General features: G+C 33.6%; 1 protein-coding gene across 4 annotated transcripts in view; it reads left to right on the forward strand.

Moving 5' to 3' along the window:
* The window catches only part of LOC132722893 (X-linked retinitis pigmentosa GTPase regulator-like), a 63,545-nt gene that overhangs the window by 37,812 nt on the left and 4,381 nt on the right, over positions 1-21,352 (forward strand). For 2 of the 4 annotated variants that reach the window (XM_060707481.1, XM_060707479.1), the window contains exons 3-13: positions 6,967-7,009; positions 7,340-7,550; positions 11,127-11,168; positions 11,961-12,070; positions 12,686-12,813; positions 13,635-13,778; positions 14,230-14,391; positions 15,345-15,515; positions 16,028-16,107; positions 16,577-16,736; positions 17,123-17,931. In XM_060707481.1, the coding sequence (XP_060563464.1) occupies positions 6,967-7,009; positions 7,340-7,550; positions 11,127-11,168; positions 11,961-12,070; positions 12,686-12,813; positions 13,635-13,778; positions 14,230-14,391; positions 15,345-15,515; positions 16,028-16,107; positions 16,577-16,736; positions 17,123-17,931 (2,060 nt within the window). Of the gene's footprint in view, positions 1-6,966; positions 7,010-7,339; positions 7,551-11,126; positions 11,169-11,960; positions 12,071-12,685; positions 12,814-13,634; positions 13,779-14,229; positions 14,392-15,344; positions 15,516-16,027; positions 16,108-16,576; positions 16,737-17,122; positions 17,932-20,469; positions 20,508-21,352 lie in introns of all 4 variants that reach the window. The other 2 variants (XM_060707482.1, XM_060707480.1) reach the window with 2 other exon arrangements.

Consider the following 21,352-nt stretch of genomic DNA (forward strand, 5'->3'; position numbering starts at 1 on the left):
TCATCATGTTATATCAGTAAATGCATTTTGTAAAATATGATAAACAAGATCAACAAAGAAAGGCGGCGCTCAACGAACGCAACCCCCACACGACCTAGCAACAAGAACTAATTCAATCTAAACAAGAAGCCAATAACTGATTTGGCATATATTTTGAAAATTCGAGCTTATCTGCAAGTTTAAATCTTAGTACTTATAAGTTTCATTAAGTATAGATTGTTTGATTGATGGAAGTTAGACTCGGTTCCCCCGTGAGGCTTGAAAGGAGTCACTTTTCTCACATTGAGGGAGAGTGTTAATTTCTTATGGTAAACGCATCTAGATCTCAGTGAACAAAAATACACAGACCGTCCAAATTGTATTGCCCGATTAGTGATGGATATGTATAACATCGCTAAATTACATTATTTAAGAAGAATATTCAAGCAAACTATAAAAACTTACATCATCTGACAAATCGCTGTCCGCCATGTTGCATCTCCTGGCTTAAAATGAGCGGCAATGCATCATCACAAATTACAAGTCACAACTTAGAAGTCACAAGTCATAACTCCCAAGTCAATAGTCAAAAGTCATTAAGTCAGAAGTCAAAAGGGCCCTCCAGTGCTTCCATAGAAACTTGCTAACTTTGATAACTTTTTTTATATTTCTAGTGGACTATGTAAATTAGTTTCTAACACATTTGTCTTATACGTTTCAACACCACTTGTTCATCCTAGGACAATGTCGATGGACATGCCAGGATGTGCCGTACAATAACTGTAAATGTATTCTGTAATATCTACTGTAATATTTACTAACATGTTATATACAATGGTCATAAAGTCCATGAAAAAAATAGAAAAGTGGTTGACAAAAAGATGGAACCTAAACAAATTATAAGGGGCCCACTAAAGCCAAGTGAATAATGTTATCTCCGAATATTCTCACTGACTGTTGTTGGTTCGGTATATACTTTAAAAACGACATTTCAAAAATCATTTCCAGAATTCGTCCACATTCCATTAGTTCTATAAGTTGACGATATATCAAAGTACTACAATTTAACCATCTTCAAATTTAAATACAATTGAATGAGACAGAATCCTTAAAACATTAGTCAGTGATATAAACGCCCTTAATTTTTACTGACATTTTATAATAAATTTCAAATTTTCAATAGGTAAAAATTTAATTTCGTTTCCGAGAAATCTTAGAGAGAATCTTTTATAGAATTGTTCAAAAGTTAATTTTAGTAAGTGAAAAGACTCTAAGTCATTCTAATTTTTCATAGAGTGGTTGCTGTAAAAAAGCATTCACTTTTTATTGGCATTCAATAAAGCGGACAATTTGATCATTTTGTTTGGACTGATCTTGCACTGTTCGCTATTTTCTGAAAATTTCTGTAAGATCATGGATGGTTTTGTCCATATTAAAAGATGGGCAATTCCTTTTAAGTTCTTTTTTATTGTGATTAGGCTAAAATGGCGTTGTATATTTCTCATTATTAGACATTATGTTGGGGGATTTGAGTATATTTCGGACAGAACCGTTTGGACACCAATGATTCAAGCAAATAATGTTTAATATTGTTTAAAATAAGCTGGCATTGGTATTATATTAACAATAGTGCATGTATTTCATTAAAAATGAAACCAATGTTGTTATACATATTTGTCTCGACTGGTCGTTTTTTTAATGAAACATTTTATACCATCATTTTGGACAAAAAAGATAGAATCACTTCATATGATAAAAGTATGCAACAAAGCGTACAACAAGTTTGTTCTAGTTTTGCAAAACATACACGAACATCGTTTTAAATCTAAATAACATAATTATAACAACAAAGTGGTTCTATGTAACAAAGTATTTGTGTAAAAGCAATATCATGCAACTTTAAATAAAGTCAAATTAAAGAAGCAATTTGAGTCACTAACCAACATTTACAAAGATGACTTTTAAAAGCACATTATGCCTCAGAAATAAATATTTTTTTATTTATTTAGAAATGACAAACATGAATTTAATTATGAGAGAATGTTAGATTCTTGTCACCTGAAAAAGTAGTGATAAATGTGAAATAATTTGCCATAAAAGTAGCAAAATATAAACAAAGTAGTATTTTGACTTCCATACACTTCCATATTCACTATAAATATTCTTATTGCTCAAAAACAATAGATGTAAAATATGGTTCAGGTAATTGGCCAGTGAGTAACTTTTTGGATACTATAAAAGTACGCCTTTAAATAGTTCCATTTAACTTTATGACTTAATAACTGACCTTGTTCAGAGGAACTCAAAAGCGAAAAATACAAAACCAATGCATTCAAAATAATGTTTCATTTAACTTATTTGCACTTCTATCGCAGATTCTTACACTTTGATAAGTCATTTATTCACAACATAATTTTTCACATGTATTAGTGCAGCTATGCTACTTTTCCTAAAAAAACATTACTAACCATTTCGCTGTCAGATCTGTAACTGTATAATGACAGTGTATTTATTGCCTGGGACATTTCTGAGAAGTACAGAAATTAACTTTAGAAGATGGGTCCTTATCTTTGATTCTATGTTAACAGAATGTATCAAAACCTTAACTGTTAGGGAGGAAAATGAACAAACTAAGAATGAAATGTTGTTTTCTTAATTTTGACCCAAAATTATGATACAAATGCTGAAAAGTATCAATAAATCAGATATACCCGTCATATAGGCAAATAGATAATACGGTTGGTTGTGTATACACGTCCTATATTATGTATACCCGTCCTAAAGACAACAGTGGTGAATACCCGTCTTATAGTATACCCGTCTTATAGTATACCCGTCCTTAAGACAAAGGTTGTGAATACCCGTCTTATAGTATACCCGTCCTTAAGACAAAGGTTGTGAATACCCGTCTTATAGTATACCCGTCCTTAAGACAAAGGTTGTGAATACCCGTCATATAGTATACCCGTCCTTAAGACAAAGGTTGTGAATACCCGTCTTATAGTATACCCGTCCTTAAGACAAAGGTTGTGAATACCCGTCTTATAGTATACCCGTCCTTAAGACAAAGGTTGTGAATACCCGTCTTATAGTATACCCGACCTTAAGACAAAGGTTGTGAATACCCGTCTTATAGTATACCCGTCCTTAAGACAAAGGTTGTGTATACCCGTCTTATAGTATACCCGTCCTTAAGACAAAGGTTGTGTATACCCGTCTTATAGTATACCCGTCCTTAAGACAAAGGTTGTGAATACCCGTCTTATAGTATACCCGTCCTTAAGGCAAAGGTTGTGAATACCCGTCTTATAGTATACCCGTCCTTAAGGCAAAGGTTGTGAATACCCGTCTTATAGTAAACCCGTCCTTAAGACAAAGGTTGTGAATACCCGTCTTATAGTATACCCGTCCTTAAGACAAAGGTTGTGAATACCCGTCTTATAGTATACCCGTCCTTAAGACAAAGGTTGTGAATACCCGTCTTATAGTATACCTGTCCTTAAGACAAAGGTTGTGAATACCCGTCTTATAGTATACCCGTCCTTAAGACAAAGGTTGTGAATACCCGTCTTATAGTATACCCGTCCTTAAGACAAAGGTTGTGAATACCCGTCTTATAGTATACCCGTCCTTAAGACAAAGGTTGTGAATCCCGTCTTATAGTATACCCGTCTTAAGGCAAAGGTTGTGAATACCCGTCTTATAGTATACCCGTCCTTAAGACAAAGGTTGTGAATACCCGTCTTATAGTATACCCGTCCTTAAGACAAAGGTTGTGAATACCCGTCTTATAGTATACCCGTCCTTAAGACAAAGGTTGTGAATACCCGTCTTATAGTATACCCGTCCTTAAGACAAAGGTTGTGAATACCCGTCTTATAGTATACCCGTCCTTAAGACAAAGGTTGTGAATACCCGTCTTATAGTATACCCGTCTTTAAGACAAAGGTTGTGAATACCCGTCATATAGTATACCCGTCCTTAAGACAAAGGTTGTGAATACCCGTCTTATAGTATACCCGTCCTTAAGACAAAGGTTGTGTATACCCGTCTTATAGTATACCCGTCCTTAAGACAAAGGTTGCGTATACCCGTCTTATAGTATACCCGTCCTTAAGACAAAGGTTGTGAATACCCGTCTTATAGTATACCCTTCCTAAAGACAAAGGTTGTGAATACCCGTCTTATAGTATACCCGTCCTTAAGACAAAGGTTGTGTATACCCGTCTTATAGTATACCCGTCCTTAAGACAAAGGTTGTGTATACCCGTCTTATAGTATACCCGTCCTTAAGACAAAGGTTGTGAATACCCGTCTTGCAGGAGAACAGTTATTACTGTTGGTCGTGTATAGCCGCCTAGTAAGCAGCAAATTCCAGTACTGTTCGATAGTAAACAGAAACTAAGATATAATTACATGTACAAATATATCAGTCCTTCATTCTGCGAAAGTCTTGAACTGACATTTTACTTAAAAATCAATTTTAGATATTAATAATATATACAAATATATTTATCTAACAACCTAATAAAATCTTTTAACCTTTAAAAACTTTTAAACTTTAAAATCGCTATATTCTGTTGCAGTCCTCACAGAGTTCGATTTTCCTCCCGATACAAAATAAAAAACTAAAAATTGTATGATTTCCGAAATTCGTAAGACAAAATTACAACACCGTTGACATGCAATCTTCAAAATCACCATGCGGTATCATTAAGACATTGATTTTCCTCTACGTTACACCCTTTGTTAATAAAAGTTAACAGGGAGACGTCATTATTTCTTCACAAAATATGAAATACTGTCATTAATATTGAAGCCTTAGCAGTTTTTGGTCTTCTACAGCCTCTAAAAGCCAAGAGAAGTTAGGAGGTACTCTGATTATACCGATAAAGATCGTAATTACATAAATCAGGGACGATACATTAACACCGTGTAATTCACCCTGGATTACTGGTCATGTTGATGGTCGGATGATCATAATCGTCGTCTTAAACAACGCTTCCTCTATTGGCCAAAGTAGATTAGTCGGTGTTCGGATAATATCGTGAATAATCGCGAATAAATGAAGAAATGCCATATTTTTTGGAGTTATGTGATACACTAGGTTGATTCTCGAAAATACATATGATGTAACTGTATTTCAATTAATTTTTTGTATAATGATCAGATGCTTAAGTTTCTATGGGTTGTAAACCTTATATTTTCTTTTAAATTGGAAGTATGAATAATCCTGTCTAATCATCAAAAAGGTCCATTTAGCAGTAAGTTCCTGAAATTATTATGTTGCAAAAAATCCAAAAATTAATTTCAGATTTAGAGCCTTGCACCGGTCTTTCCTTTTTGAGGAAGTATAAGGATAATGCCCCTAATTTCTAATGCATATTCTGCGACATTTTATCGACCTGCTCCTGACAAAAGATTACCATCCATTGCATTATGGCTACATAGTTCGTAGTCTAATCTGCAAAGTGCCTTTGTCGTTTCTGGTCTTGCACATTAACTGTTATACCCGGTGATTTCGCCGAGAGAATCTTCCTCGGAACAAATTGATAATGAAGTCACGAAAATGTCAAAATTTATGACGCTAATGTGTTTTATAATGTGCATAATTCGGGAATGATATATGATTATACGTTTCCTGGGAGGTTGAAACTCTATCGCCCTTGACAAGTCATGTGGGGCAACAAATTTTAAGACGTCTATCAAACTTTGAAAGGAATGTTGCAATTATTTCATATTTATTCAATACTTTTATTTCAAGACGTGGAAGATTCAGTTAATAGTTGAATGATTTATGCATATTGGATACTTGATAATTTAAGTGTTTTCGGTTTTTCACGCGCTGGAAATGCACTATATTCGTCGCCAATTCCCAGCGCGAATATAAATGCATATAATGGAAAGCTGTTCACATCAAAATACGGGCAGCCAGCTCTATTAATACAGAGAATTTATTAAATCAGTTGGGCAATTGTAGTTGCGGGAACGAGCCCCTGTCTCTTAGAACCTAAAACCCGTATTCTAAAATTGAAAAAAGAAAAGAAAATAGACGAAAATAATGAATGGGATTGTGTCTGTCTAGTATAAAAATCTCTGTTCGTGCATTTACAGCTATTAAAACTTTTCAAAATTTTTAATAGTACTTCTTGAATACTAACAGATGAAATAGTAATCACTCTATAATAGTTTTTTTTTCAATCGTGGAGTCACGTGTTATGACGTTTTGCAGGTTACACTCGTATTAGCTTAGAAATTCTTTTAATGATTCTTGTTATTTAAAGATTAGATAAAAGCGTTAAGACCGCTTGGCTTCTTTGACCTCAAAGTCCATTGCTTCTTGAATCTTTCTTCTTTCTACAACCGGTGGTTGTATATCTGTGGAAATAACGATAACTTTATATCTATATGCTTAAATTTCCGTTGCTGTTATTGTCTTCAATAAAAGTCCATATTGCCCTCATGTACCAGTTTGCTTAACACCAAAGCAGCAAAAATAATAATGATGAAAATGATGATGATGACGAAGAAGACGATAATGATGGTGATTATGAATCATCATTCGATCAGATTTTGTGTATATTTCCGGATTTTACAAAACTGCACGTTTGTAACGTCGCTTTTCATTGGCTAATCGTGACGTTTTTATAGTTTTATATACACGGCTGCTGTAAATTTATAAAGAAATCTCACTTTTTATCTCTAAAAACGAAGTTTTCTGTATTATAAATTCGTTATAAATAATCCTGACAGGCTATATGACCGTATATAAACGGTTGTTTGCAATATAACCCTCGCAAAGCGAATTGGGTTATATTTCCAAACAACCGTTTATTTGTGGCAATATAACCTGTCAAAAATCTTTATAACTAATAGTATAATGGTATGTACAAGATTGCTTGATGATAATCATTAAAATATATAAAATGATATGTTTTACTTTTTACATTAAAATGTATTTCAGTTAGCTTTTTTTTCTATTTCTAGATTCGAATGAACTATTTCTATGGGGGAATGGCAACAGTGGGCAGTAAGTATTCAAGTTTTTTCATGATTTCACAAAAAGCAGTTAAAATTATCATGCAAAAAACAATACTGGTTGTTGCATTTAATAGCATGCCCAGTTAATGGCCGTCCCCTTGTTAACCCTTGTCGCACGAAATATCTTAAATGGACTTGTCGGACCAAACCATTTTTTCAATTTTGAGGAATATTTACAGATAACAGGAAGACCATCAATAGATGGAATGTATTACAATTGTATATACTAGATAAATACGAGCTTAATAATATGAAATATACCATCGCTCTGAGCTGTTCTTTTAACACAATGTTTAATTTCTGATTTGCTCTTTCAAAGGCTGGGCACCAATGATATTACAACAAAGCTCGAGCCTCAACGGCTTCCACTTTATACCAACCAGGACACGATCCCCAACGTTGCCGGTGTGTCGTGTGGTGGGAGACACACCATGGTGTGGCTGGAAAATGGAAACGTGTTCAGTTTCGGGAACAACTTCCACGCCCAACTTGGCTACGACTTCCGGCAAAAGAATTACAAAGAAAACCAGGTGAATTATTTTCCTATCATGGTGATGAATACTCCAAAAGTAGTACATTTGAAGAATATTTTTGAATTGAAAAAGCACTTAATAAGCGTATACGTGAATGTATTGTATACATGATATTAGACAGCATATCATATGTAATGAATGTCATTGCTTTCAATGCTTTTCCATTTTACTATAATATATGTTACATACATCATAAATACTTATTACATGTACTTAGTTCAATTTGAATTCGGAAATCAAGACTTCTTTAGACAGCAAAGCATGTGAAAAGAATGGCATACTCTTTACTATATATGTTATATTCATAATGAATACATATTACTACGTACTGATGAAATCGAAGTTTTATCCTAGTATGTGAACAAATTCTTATAAATAAGCCGCATGTCTTATAGAATGGACTGAGTTTAAGAAAATATGAATGCTAGAGGCATTTTATAGTACAAGTTATATCTTGAGTGTTTGAACCTAATATGGGTATGCTGAAGACGATGAGGGTGGATACCAAGAAAATAAAATTGACCTTGTCCTTCAAAAGGTCAATTCAAAATGGCCGCTTAAAAATACTAAAATAGGTCATTAAAACTATGATACAATATGATGCAATTAATTATTCTTGTCAAAATCAAATGATTATTTAATATGATCAGATTTTAATGAGATTGGCCACCAAATATAGCGATTATAAGCCTAATGGCTCAATAAACAGTATATACAGTACTGTTTTACTAGCGCGTTAAGGTATAATAATAAGATTGAAAAAATCACTTTTTATGTTTTTTTACTTGACTTATATTTAACAATAAGCTTAGTTTATAAATATTACCAAAGAATAAATATTTCGTAATAACAAATTAATATTCCATAATTACGAAATAATATTTCGTAATAACGAATTAATATTTCGTATTTACGAAATAATATTTCGTAATAACGAATCAATATTTCATAATTAAGATTTTATATTTCGTTAAAACGAAATAATATTTCTAATTGGGAATTATTATCTCGTAAAAACGAATTCAATTCCGGGAGAAAGTGTGGAAAATATCACTTCAGGTGTTCCGTAATTTTCAACATTATTTGTAGCTACGATATTTTTTTAAGTATTTGTTTTTTAAGTTGTTCATTGTGTTTTCATATATTTTGCACTTATTATGGTATTTATGTTTTAAAATGAATATTTAAAAAATATTTTGTAGGATATCTTAAAGTAACAGCAAAGTTATCTATAAAAATATTATTTGTTGTAAATCGAGTAATATTTTCTTTGACCATATAAAAGTCACGTGGGTAGGCTACATAGTAGAGGTGTTAAAATATAATTGTAATACACCCTTTGTTAGCCATTGAAATAGTATTTAATGTATAAAGGATTTTCAAAAATGGTTATTATTCAGAGCGGGCGCTATGGTGCAGTGGTAACACTGTCTGCCTACAAATCAAGGGGTCGTGAGTTCGATCCCCCGCTACTCCACTGAACGAATAAATGACTACGAGATTGACATAACCAGGACATAGACACAGAATGACGGCAACGATAGAAACAAGAGAAGACCTTAACGGAACAGGAAACAAGTACCGAAAGTACAAGACCGAAGACGACGACCGATAACAGAAGGAAAAACGGAGACAAGAACTGACAACAATCGAACAAAGACGAGGACCGATAACAAGCGAACAGAGACAGGGACCGATAACAGAAAAACTAACAACAAGCGAACAGAGACAAGGACCGCTAACAGAAGAACAGAAACAGGACAGGGACCGATACCAGAAGAACTGACAACAAGCAAACAGAGACGTCGACCGATAACAGGAAAACAGAAACAGGTACCGATAACAGAAGAACATAGACGATGACTAATGACAGAAGAATGGAGACGGTGATCGATAACAGAGACGGGTTTACATAAGAATTGACAACAAGAAAGGAGACAAGAACCGATGACAAAAGAACGAAGACGAGAACCGATAACAGAACAGGACAGGGACCGATAAAAGAAGAACTGACAACAAGACAACGTAGACGAGGATTGATGACAGAAAAATGGAGACGGGGATCGATAACAGAGACGGGAACCTATGACAGAAAAATTGACAACAAGAAAACGGAGACCAGGACTCTGATTACAGAAGAATAGAGACGAGAACGGATAACATAAGAACGAAGAAGAACGAAGACGAGAACCGTAAAACAGAAGAACGAAGACGACGACCGATAGCAGAAAAACAGAGACGAGAACCGATAACAGAACATCTAACAACAAAAGAACTGAGACCAGGACCGATTACAGAAGAACGAAGATCACGACCAATAACAGAAGAACTGACAGCAGAGAAATGCGACGAGAACCTATAACAGAAGAACGAAGACGACGACCGATAACAGAAAAACGAACACCAAAACTCAGAGAAAATGCCTTCATTAATGTATATTTTGCATGCACACGTTTTAACGCTGAAGGCATCCGAGTATCCACTCTATATGCTTGCATAGAGTGCCAGATAAAATCTAGCATATAGGGCAGGAAAGAGTGTAGTGTTCGCTGCGTAAACCCTAAATATGTTTAAATGCCTTAAAATTTTCAGTACTATCTTTAATATAACTTCTATATTACTATTATATTAGCCTAAAGAAAAATGTCTGCCATCTTGGATTTTTCAGCCATATTGGATTGTTTTGTGCTTTTAATTCTGTTTTGGTGTCTAATTTGTTTTTACCTAAACATGCTTTGTGACAAATTTCCGGCTTTTCCTTTCTTTGATATATCATCCATTTATAATAAAGAAATTTGGCGGCCATTTAAGTGGTCATTTTAAATGGCTATTTCAATGGTCAAGATCAAGTTTTTAATTTGGTATCCACCTTTATCGGATTCAGCATACCTTAAATAGGTAAAATACACCAAGATACCACTTGTACTACAAAATGCCTCTTGCATCTTATAGAGAGCCAAATTCTCAAAATCAGTGCTGTCTATTATTTTGCAGTCATGGTAAAAAAAGAATTTACTCTTGATATTTAAGAATACACAATTATTAGTGTGTTCTTTATATTAAGATTAAATGAAAGATTGTCTAAAAATGTGTAAAAATGTAATATGAAACCATAAAGAACGCCAAGCAAAGCAAAATTAATTTTGTTGTAGGCCCTTTTTCATTTCAAGAGCCTGTGACCGTGGAAGGTAGTTGTAACGTTGTCGTTCATGCCCTCTAGCACCGGCTTATGCAAAATTCAACATCTAATTTGGTGTGATTAAGTATTAAGTAACCTCCCCGCGCGACAGTTATCATGTGACATGCCATACCACGAAAAAAAGTTGCGTATAGTATAAATGCTCATCTTGTGTAACAGATAACTATAGATATGGATAAAATACATAAAATTTTCAACTCAACTATATTCAACTCGTGAGATACACATATCCAAAATGTGTTACAAAATAAAACATTCATTATTACAAAAATAAAACAAAAAAGAGACTAAAATTTTTTATAAGATGTTCATGATATAAAAATGAGACTAAGACGATTTATAAGATAAAGATTCTACATGTATATCAAATTTAGAGTTTCTGGGACGATGACGACGACAACGCTAACGATTGCGTAGTAAGTTACGTCACGAGTTTCACGTGTTTGTGTGTTTGGTAATTGTTTTGTGTGTGAAACTAAAACACTGCTTGATGCCATGTTTTTTTTAATTGTTATAACAAGTTTCCCTCACATATGCCCTTTGAGTGACCTTGTCTAATTAATATCTCCAGTTATTGATAGTTTATTTGTTGGTCTTGGAACCCGTATCTTAACCGTGAGGACCTGTCCCTATTTTGACACCAACCCATAGTGTGCAGTGAGTTTTGTTTGAAAATACACAACTTCTGTTGTATCTGTATGTTCCATAGAAGTCACGAGCAATAGTTGCTTACACTCGTGAAACTTCGGCTTGTTCCGTAACTTTTCGTTATTCTCAGGAAATTCAGACAACTTGACAACCCGAAGCTTTCATCACTAGAATAGTTACGGAAAGGAACGGAATTTGTCGAAATTAAAGATAGATTACATGCCTACCTATCACGACATATGTCTGATGCAAATTTATTAACAGAAAAGTACATTATACTATTCTAATAATTGAAAAAGAGAACAATATGTAAATATATATGCAGTGGTTTATGCAAATTTAAGTTAAATTGTGTGATGTTTTTGTCTGTGCGAAGAGATGTTTTGAACAAGTACTTATTTTGATACATGTGTCTGCTATATCTAGCAATTTCAAATATATCAAAATGTTGAAATAAAATAGACTAAAATTGTTTTAAAATTAGCTTTATCTACACAAATATCACCTTTTTGATGTTTTATATTAAAATGTAATTGAGATTTAAACTTTTTCCTTTGAAGACTCAGCCCACACTTCTGAAGTTCCTTCTACACAAGCCGGTGGCCCAAGTCGCATGTGGAGACAAGCATACGATATTTCGATTCCAAGATGGCGGCGTGGCATGTGTTGGGTAAGTTCTAAACATTCTAAAAATAGAAAACTGTAACAGTTATATTTGCTATAGAGTTATAAATATAGCAATTAAGGCGGAAATATTTATCAGATAAGGATTATTGCAGCAAGGTTCTTTCATAGAAATTCATGACGCAAAACGGTTCACAGAACAACATCATGATTTTCGGCACTGATTCTGTTCCTTTTTGGCAGAGAAGTGATATGATTAGTTTTGGTGTGGTTAAATGTCACACCAACAATGTAAAAGGGACATGGCGACTTTCAAACGTACCTTATGGAACATAATTACTTCCTTTTGGAGGAATACATCTTGTGCCCCTTCGAGCACTATTTCAGACGCGGACAGCACCTAAATTGAACCAATGACATTCCATAATGTAGCTGTATTTTTGTGATTTGTAACCGGTAACCTTAACTAGTCGACCATGGTCATGTCTTAAGAACTGAAAATTAAATATTGCATATTGCATTTTACATTTTATATTAAGCTGCGAGATAGAAACGGTTATGTGTACTCTGGAATATGGACGGAAATACGAACAAATGAAATGTAATTTCCCAAGCAAAATTGAAACTTTTTCATTTTTATACTTGATCTATTTTCAACCAGGAACAATGCGCACGGGCAAATTGGCACGGGTGATCGAGAAGAGGCGACGATACCAAAGTTCCTGGAGGGACTCAATCAACCAATCAAAACAATAGCTGCCGGATCTCAACACTCATTGGCTGTTACAGGTAACCATTTTATCCTACAACTTTTTTTACAGTTCATGCATTTGAGCAACACGAGCCTCAGACACAAGCTTGAAAAATATGAACATTTCGTTATTATTAAAATAATTTCAATACTATCAAGTTTAAGAATATAGGAATTCAAGCTAGACGAAGACATCGACCATCTACAGATTACACATTTCTATAAATAAATAAAAGGCGAGGTTTTGCGCATGCGTAAAATGGCTGCGAAGGAATGGACTGCTATGCTCTGGACCAAATAAAATGCTACCTTTACGAATGTCTGGTCAGCCGAATTAGAATACTTTTTTCATGTTTTATACTATTTTAAGTAATGGATTAATAGCATAATTTGTTGATCATCTACTGAAGAAAGCAAAATACTAATTAAATCAGTACATGTATAAGTTCAAAAATGCAAATGGAGTATAAGATGGATCAGGTATATAGGTAACGAGTACATGTTTTGGAAACCGTCACACCTCTAGGCCGTTAATTCTGATCGCTAGGCCGCTAATTCGCACCGCCATACAGATCGACCGCCATTCTCACAGATCTTGATAGAAATAGTAAATACATTCATGTTTTGCATATTTTGCATAAACCAAACAAAGCTTAATATATTTTTTAAATAGGTACACATTTATTTAACACATTTTTATTTATTTATTTTCTTATTTTGGTTTGATTTTTTTTTATTCTTTATCATTTTATTTGAAACTATTTTCTGTGGGTTAGCACAGATTTTCTGTGGGTTAGCACATACTTCTCTTTAACCACTATTGTCTCGCACTCTTGAAGCAAAATAACTCTATTTGTAGAATCTGGTGAGATATATGCTTGGGGATATGGTAGAGCATGTGGCAACAAGACGGATGATGTGTTAGAACCTGTTAAATTATCAACACATAGAAACAATGTAATATCTGTGGCGGGCGGCAGTACACACTCCATGGCATTAACAGGTATATTTATCATTTCCTAAAAATAAACAGAACAACCTCTGTATAGCGGCCATCAGCCCCTTTGAGTTTGAGAGACAAGGAGGTGTCGCTGAAGAGAGGTTGAGTCCTACTTTGAATCAAAACTTTTGTAAAGAGATTATTGCTCTACAAAGGTTGCAGCTCTGCAGAGGTTGTGCACTAAAACATTGTCACAATTTTGTTTCCAATGCATTTGTCGTTTGCCATTAAAACATACCTAAATTTTAATTGTGTCGTGGTGCAAAGTATTGATTTTTAAAATTACACTAAATAGTGTGTTCTGGAAACAAATGTTTTAATGGTATGTGATAAATTCTATAAATATGTCCATCATCATTGCAAGAGGTTAAACATATTTTTAAAAAGCTTTCATAAGCTGGATGTCTACTTAGATTGTTGTATAATAAAACTTACATGTGAGTTTGTTTTACAGCCAATGGAAGTGTGTACACATGGGGATACGGACACGACGGTCAGTTGGGTCACGGAGAGAAAATTAAATTTTTGTCTTCGCCTAAGCGAGTGAAAGACCGTCACGTGACATGTAAATGTATTCAAATAGATTGTGGCGAGGCATTTAGCGCTGCGGTAACAGGTGGGTTACTATTTCTCTATATATGTCATATATTTCAATAATTACTGTGTAGGTTAAATACCACTATATTTATTTATATATAAAAAACCATTAAACATTTCAATCAAATGCACTAAAATATGACGTTTGTGACTAAATTTCCAAACAGTCTTTTTTTCTGAGTTAGCAAGACAAAAGTGAGTCTGAATTTCATCTACAAATTGCATCTGGTAACGTCGTCTGCTTTACCGATAGTCGGCCAATAAATAAAAGTAGCCCTGTACGGGCCTCAAAACGAGCATCTACTGCGCATGCGCACATCAATCGGATTTCCCGTACTTTTTATAGGCATGTTTTGTAAACAAAAAGGTGAAAGTCTGTGTTATTTTTTAAATATCTTACCAAACTTGACAAAATTTCCAGATGTTGTTGAATTCCAGCGTTCGTACGAGATGGTAAGCTTGATTAGCGTAAAAAAAACCGATAACTCGATTAAATTATAAAAGGCCGAGTTTATCAACCAGCCGAAGTTATCTCCCCAACCAGTATATTTCATTGTTTGCTTTTTCGGCCGTAGGTTGTCTGTTTACATCTCCACTTCCGGTATATTTAGAGGCTATAAGCCATCGATCCCTTTTCCGGTTTATTCCGGACATGCGTTCCTTGTGCTATGATATTATTCAAATGTTTAAGGAATATCTAAGTAACAATTAAATCATGTTTACCGCGGCCGAGTACCTTAATTAAGATATAGTTTGTTTGTTTTGTGAGTGAGAATACATTTAATTTACACACATGAGTACCTTAGTAGCTATCCAAGTCATAGAAACAAGGTCATGGTCGAGTTCGAACCCCCTATGATCTGAATGTAAACAGTGCTTCTTCGACAAATCGAATACGTCCAATTGATTATTTACAATTTAGCAGGAAAAGATATGCATGTCAGGTCAGTATGTTTTTTTTGTTTTTTGCAGAAAAAGGACTCCTGTACATGTGGGGAAAGAACAGTCATACAATACTTCCAGATAAACCAACATCCCACAAAATATTCCTACCTCATGGCGTCAATAAAAATTTCCGTGGTGGTCGTATAGCAAAAATATTTTGCGGTTCTTGGCACGCCGTTGCTATGATTGGCCGGCCTCGTGAGTATTTTCTCGTATTTTTTTTGGTGCCATCTTATAAAATGTCACATTTTCTGAAAAAAGAAATTACATTTTTTATATATACCAGTATTTATAATTACTAATGTAAACATCATTAGTTTAATCATTTAAATAATACATTTTTATTCAGATAAGCGCCAGTTTTCAAACGTACAATGTATGTTTGTACTCAGTCTCGACTATTGGCGGAAAATTACGGAAAATGCCGAGATCAATTGTCTTAATGCGTATAATATCATTTTGTTGGTTATATGGACAAACAGATTTATCTTAGGAAATCCATGATACATTATTTGCATATAAGCATTTAAGAATCTTGTTTCACACATGAACAGTAGCGTATCAAATTCAAACAGTAATGTTTGCTCAAAATAGCAAACAATTTTGCTTTGGTTTAACCATGTCCAAATATGTCCAAATATCATAGAATATCTGTTCTTTGGAACCTATTCAATGTTATATTATCTTATTTAACTGTCTTGTACATGTAGAATTGTTGCTACGTGAAGACACGGAATCTGGAGAATCAGCAGACGAACAAGTGACAAACAACAATGCTTTAGATGCTGAGGTAAGAACCATGAGTGGTTATATCATAGTAAAGTTCCTCTATTGTTAAAGAGAACTATGGAAGGCCGGTAGTGCAATATTGACTTATGACTTATGATTTGTAGCTTGTACTATCGATGTAATATTTGCTCCTATTTCGATTACTTGTATAAACAATGACTATTTAAGACTTCCATACTGAACATAACAAATTGTTTAAGTACCTATGTCTTCAATGTTCATACAGACCCGAAAAAAATGGGTCTCGACTAACGCAAAATTAAGAAATCTTGATACAGGTAATTTTGTCAGAAAACATCAAATTACAAATTGCAAATTAAAATAAAAATTTCTTGAAAAGTTGAAAAGTATGTTTGAAAATCGATGTTGTCTCTGTATCGATGTTGTCTCTGTCGAAGATCGTGTTTGGTTTTCCTTTGATGCAGTCTTGATTCATTTCAAGCTTCTCAAAATCTCTTTTATCTTATAAGTTCGAGGATGACAACGATGACGATGAAGAGGAAATGACTGATTCGGAAGCGGAAATAACTAGTCCATTATTTAAACGGGAACAAACCACTATGGAGCGGGAGAAGACAACAGTCAGTATTGCAGACTTTTATGCCCCAACACCGGACATCAATAAATCATGTACGCTTTTTCTATTTTCTTCATCTTTCTTTTTTATTGATTTTTTAAAACCAATTGTTTAAATGTACTCGATAAAATTTTCTGAAATACATAAAGTAAAGAAAATAAAACTCATGATGATGATCTGGAAAGAAATATTCACAAGTCTTTGACTTCCTTTTCAATCCTGTTATATATTATTATGTTGTTGTACCATAATTGTAAATGTTTGCATTATATAAAATAAATACTGTTTAAACCAAAACTCATGATTTTGATGTATATGCTTTATGACAAATACTTTGGTCTGGGTTAAAGTGATATAAATTATGCACTTTTTATATTCGAGTGTTTTTATCCAGCAATTGATCTTTACTATTATGGCCATCTAATTGTTTTTATTTCAGATCGTACCCCAAGTCCAGAGTTTTATTTTGCAAATGAAAATGGGGAGGAGACGGACCGAAATAATTTGAGTACCACGAGATCGGCTGCCACGTTAATAGTCCAACTTCCCGTGCAACCGATGACGTCATATGCAGACGCCGCTACATCACCAATGACGTTAACAACTACCAGCAGTAACACAAGCAGCAGTGTTACAACACTTTCCCGTGTTCCTAGTCCTGTACAAGAAATAACAAACAGAAAATTTGACAAACTTATGAACAAACAAATCAAACCTGAAAAGAAATTTAAGGAATTTGATCCCCAGAAATACGAAAGAGAGAAATTAAGGAGTTCTACAACGCCTGTGTCCGAGGTAGTGCAGTTGAGTAGAACGCCCGCAAACGCTTTCACCTTGCCACACGAAACAACAGGCCTGTCGCGAAAACATGTTGACTTCTCGGAAATGGAAGAGATACGATTAAAAGGGCCAAGGTCACCGGAGAAACTTTCACGGTTGAGTCGACATAGAGAAAGTCGTGAATCTAGTCCTACCAAATTCAGAGAACCTAGTCCTAGTAAATTAAGAGAAAGTGTAAATAGGTCAAGACACAAGTATTTAGACAGTTCTTTGTCTTTTAAAAGTGAACTTACGTTAATGGAAAGTCCATTGTTTAAAGGAAGTAAGAAAAATTCTTTGTTAGAAAGAGTGGCCCGGGTTCCTGAAACACCGTATATGGACGAGAGACAGTACACGCATCACGTGCCAAAGCAGCAGCCACGGAAATATACCAATCAACCGCCACAAGTCACAGAATCAAATTTCGGGGTATGTTTAATCATTTGTAGGTAATATGTGTAGGTCCTTTGTTTACAGTATATATTTGTTTAGTATACACTATATCATTACATATCTTTTATATATTGTATAGTTTCTTCCTTGTTTTAAATGTAATACAACCATTGCCACACTGTATTACCGGCGCAAGTGATAACAGACTGCTGTAATTAAAACGAACTCCATCAATTCAATGGTATTTTACATTGAATTCTCAAGAAAAGACACACTGGGTTGATATTTAACATGCATGGCCCTAATTGATGAATGTGTATTTGTACATGACGAAATTCCTTTCCTTTATTTCAAACTTGAGATATTTTGAACAAAAAGAAACATTTTCACGGTCATTTTATAACCCGCACAGAATATCTTATGGAAAGGAGAAACGAGTCAAAAATTACGTTTGCGTATCTCAAGTTAATGGTCATTAAGTCTATGACAACGAAATGACCTCATTTGCGTAATATAGATATACCAACCAAGTTTATAACCTACCTGTAATAATCAGAAACTTTTAGATTTCTGTCATCACTGCAACAATCTGTCATCTTTGGCGCCGGTTATACGGTGTGATTATGTATTACTATAATTATGTAAGACACATGACGTCATTATTAACCCTGTATTACGTTAGTTTGTCTTCTGTAAGTCTATATTATATTACCACTCATGTCAGAATTAAGTATATATCAAGTTGATAAATAATTCTATTATATATTTACAAGAATTGAAGACTATTTAAGTAAAAGCTTAATCATTTAGCCATTTAAATTATTCTGTTACTAGATAACGTCTTTTAACTGATCTACCTTTGAATCTTCAAAATTATATTATGTATATACTTTAGATTAAAGCGGTACGTTCGGTCGTGTATTTTTAAAATAGATTTGAACTAAAAATTGACTAATATTTTCTTTAATAAGTTACAGAATTTATATATTCAGCTTGAGCTTTCTAACGTCACGTGACGCCGGTTTTTGCGTGACGTCTCCGACTCAATTAACATATCTTAAGTACAGTAGTATGATAATAAATAACTGCTCAAAACACGTTAAGATAAAGCATGATATGCACGTGATAAATCAAGCAAAATCTAAATATAGTCACGCATGATTTTTAAAGCGTGGGTACCCATTTCAAAACCAATGTATTTAATATTCATTTCCTAAATAAGCATGCGTATAATAACTTAATCATGGTAAAACTGTTTTCTTGAACTACTTTTAGCCATCGATTGTCGATATAAGTTCGGCGAATTTCGTTACTTTTCGTATCAGATATTCAATTTAAAGTTGATGAATTTGATCTTGGTCATACTGATGCTTATTGATTTTATTAGACACGGAAAGTGGCGAACTTTGCCGATTGTTTATGTTATAACTTCCGTTAAATCTGTAGATAATTAAAACTGCATGGAAGTCTTTCGCCACAAAATGCAAAGCTTATTTACATGTATATACACTGTTACTAACATTGTATACTAAATATAAGTCACATTTTCAAAACTTTTATATCAATACACTGTGGCGTTCACATAGCTTTAAAGTTTTGAATATTCGAGAGAAATTAAATAGAATTATATTAGAAATTTATATGTATAGAGTTTAGATCCACAGAAAATGACATAAAAGAGTTATGTAAATCATTTGCAAAAAAAGGAGAAAAGAATTGTTTTAACTCTATTTGTTTTCATCATTTCTCTCACTGTCAAACGCTATATATTTTGTATCGTTTCCTTTATCTGTTTGTATCTTTTCTCTTACTAAACTATCCGTTTAGTATCAATTATTTCAATACCAAACTCTATATGTTTTGTTTCTTTTATTTCAATATCAAACTCTATCTGTTTGTATCGTCCCATTCAATATAAAACTCTATCTGTTTTGTTTCTTTTATTTCAATATCAAACTCTATCTGTTTGTATCGTCCCATTCAAGATAAAACTCTATCTGTTTTGTTTCACTTATTTCAATATCAAACTCTATCTGTTTTGTTTCACTTATTTCAATATCAAACTCTATCTGTTTGTATCGTCCCTCTCAATATAAAACTCTATCTGTTTTGTTTCACTTATTTCAATATCAAACTCTATCTGTTTTGTTTTACTTATTTCAATATCAAACTCTATCTGTTTTGTTTCACTTATTTCAATATCAAACTCAATCTGTTTGTATCGTCCCTCTCAATATAAAACTCTATCTGTTTTGTTTCACTTATTTCATTATCAAAATCTATCTCTTTCGTATCATTTGCCTCAATATCAAACTGTATCCTATTTGTATTATTTCTCTCAATATCAAACTCTATTTTGTATTTTCCCTCTCAATATATCTCTATCTTTTTTATACTATTTCCCTCAATATCAAACTATATGTTTTGTACAATTTCTCCCAATATCAAACTATCTTTGTTTTGTTACATTTCAAGTTTTTATTATTGTATTAGGAACGTTCAGGTTATGGATTATTTCTTTCAAGTGGTGCACACTGTTTCATATACATTTAATATGTGTTTTAATGTTTTCAGACAAGTAATCCCTTTGAAGATTTACTTTTTGTACAAAGGTATTCGTTTTATGACATAACACACTCTGTGACGTAGATTTTCTGCACAGTAATGGTAAACGAAACAAGCAGAATAGTGTCCTTGCATGTCAGCTTTGAGTATTCAAGTTTAAAGAGCCCTTAAAATATTGCATATGCTAACATCAAAAAAGTATGCACTTGATTTAAACGAAAAATTTAGGCACAGTTGATATCAAAGTGTGCAGAATTGTATTAGTTACATTATCAGAACATGTGATCGATTTTTGCAAATATACGGGGGCGTCCTGATGCCAATTTATAATGTTCAATAAAAAGAATAACTCCTACGTAGGAGATAAAAAGCCTAAATAGGATTTTATAACTCCTACATAGAACTTTATTACTCCTACGTAGGACATTATAACCCCTACGTTACAACTACTAAATAGGCTTTTTTCTTCCCTAGTTATAAAGTCCTACGAAGGAGTAATAATTCTTACGAAGAAGGAGTTATAAAGATCTACGTAGGAGTTATAAACTCCTTATTAGGCTTTTTATCTCCTTTACAGAACATTATAAATTGGCACCAGGACGCTTCCGTATTTATCTCCACACGATTCTAAACACGAACAATTATTAAAGATAGATGTGTACGTGTTTACTTATGATACAAAATGAAGCATAACACTTTGTTTGAAAATGTTTTGTTTTTTCTTTAAAGAGGGAAAGGAAAACAACAGCAAAAAACAAAAAAACATTTTTAGAAAAAATTGTCATCATACTCTTTCAGTTGCTCACTTCACACGAGGCGAGAAGACTGCGCACCTGTTAGCATAGATCGCAAGCCTTTCTGTAATATAAATATATATAGGATACTAACAATT

This window comes from Ruditapes philippinarum, unplaced genomic scaffold (assembly GCF_026571515.1).
Source record: "Ruditapes philippinarum isolate M1 unplaced genomic scaffold, ASM2657151v2 ctg34_1_1_1_1, whole genome shotgun sequence".
Lineage (NCBI taxonomy): Eukaryota > Metazoa > Mollusca > Bivalvia > Venerida > Veneridae > Ruditapes > Ruditapes philippinarum.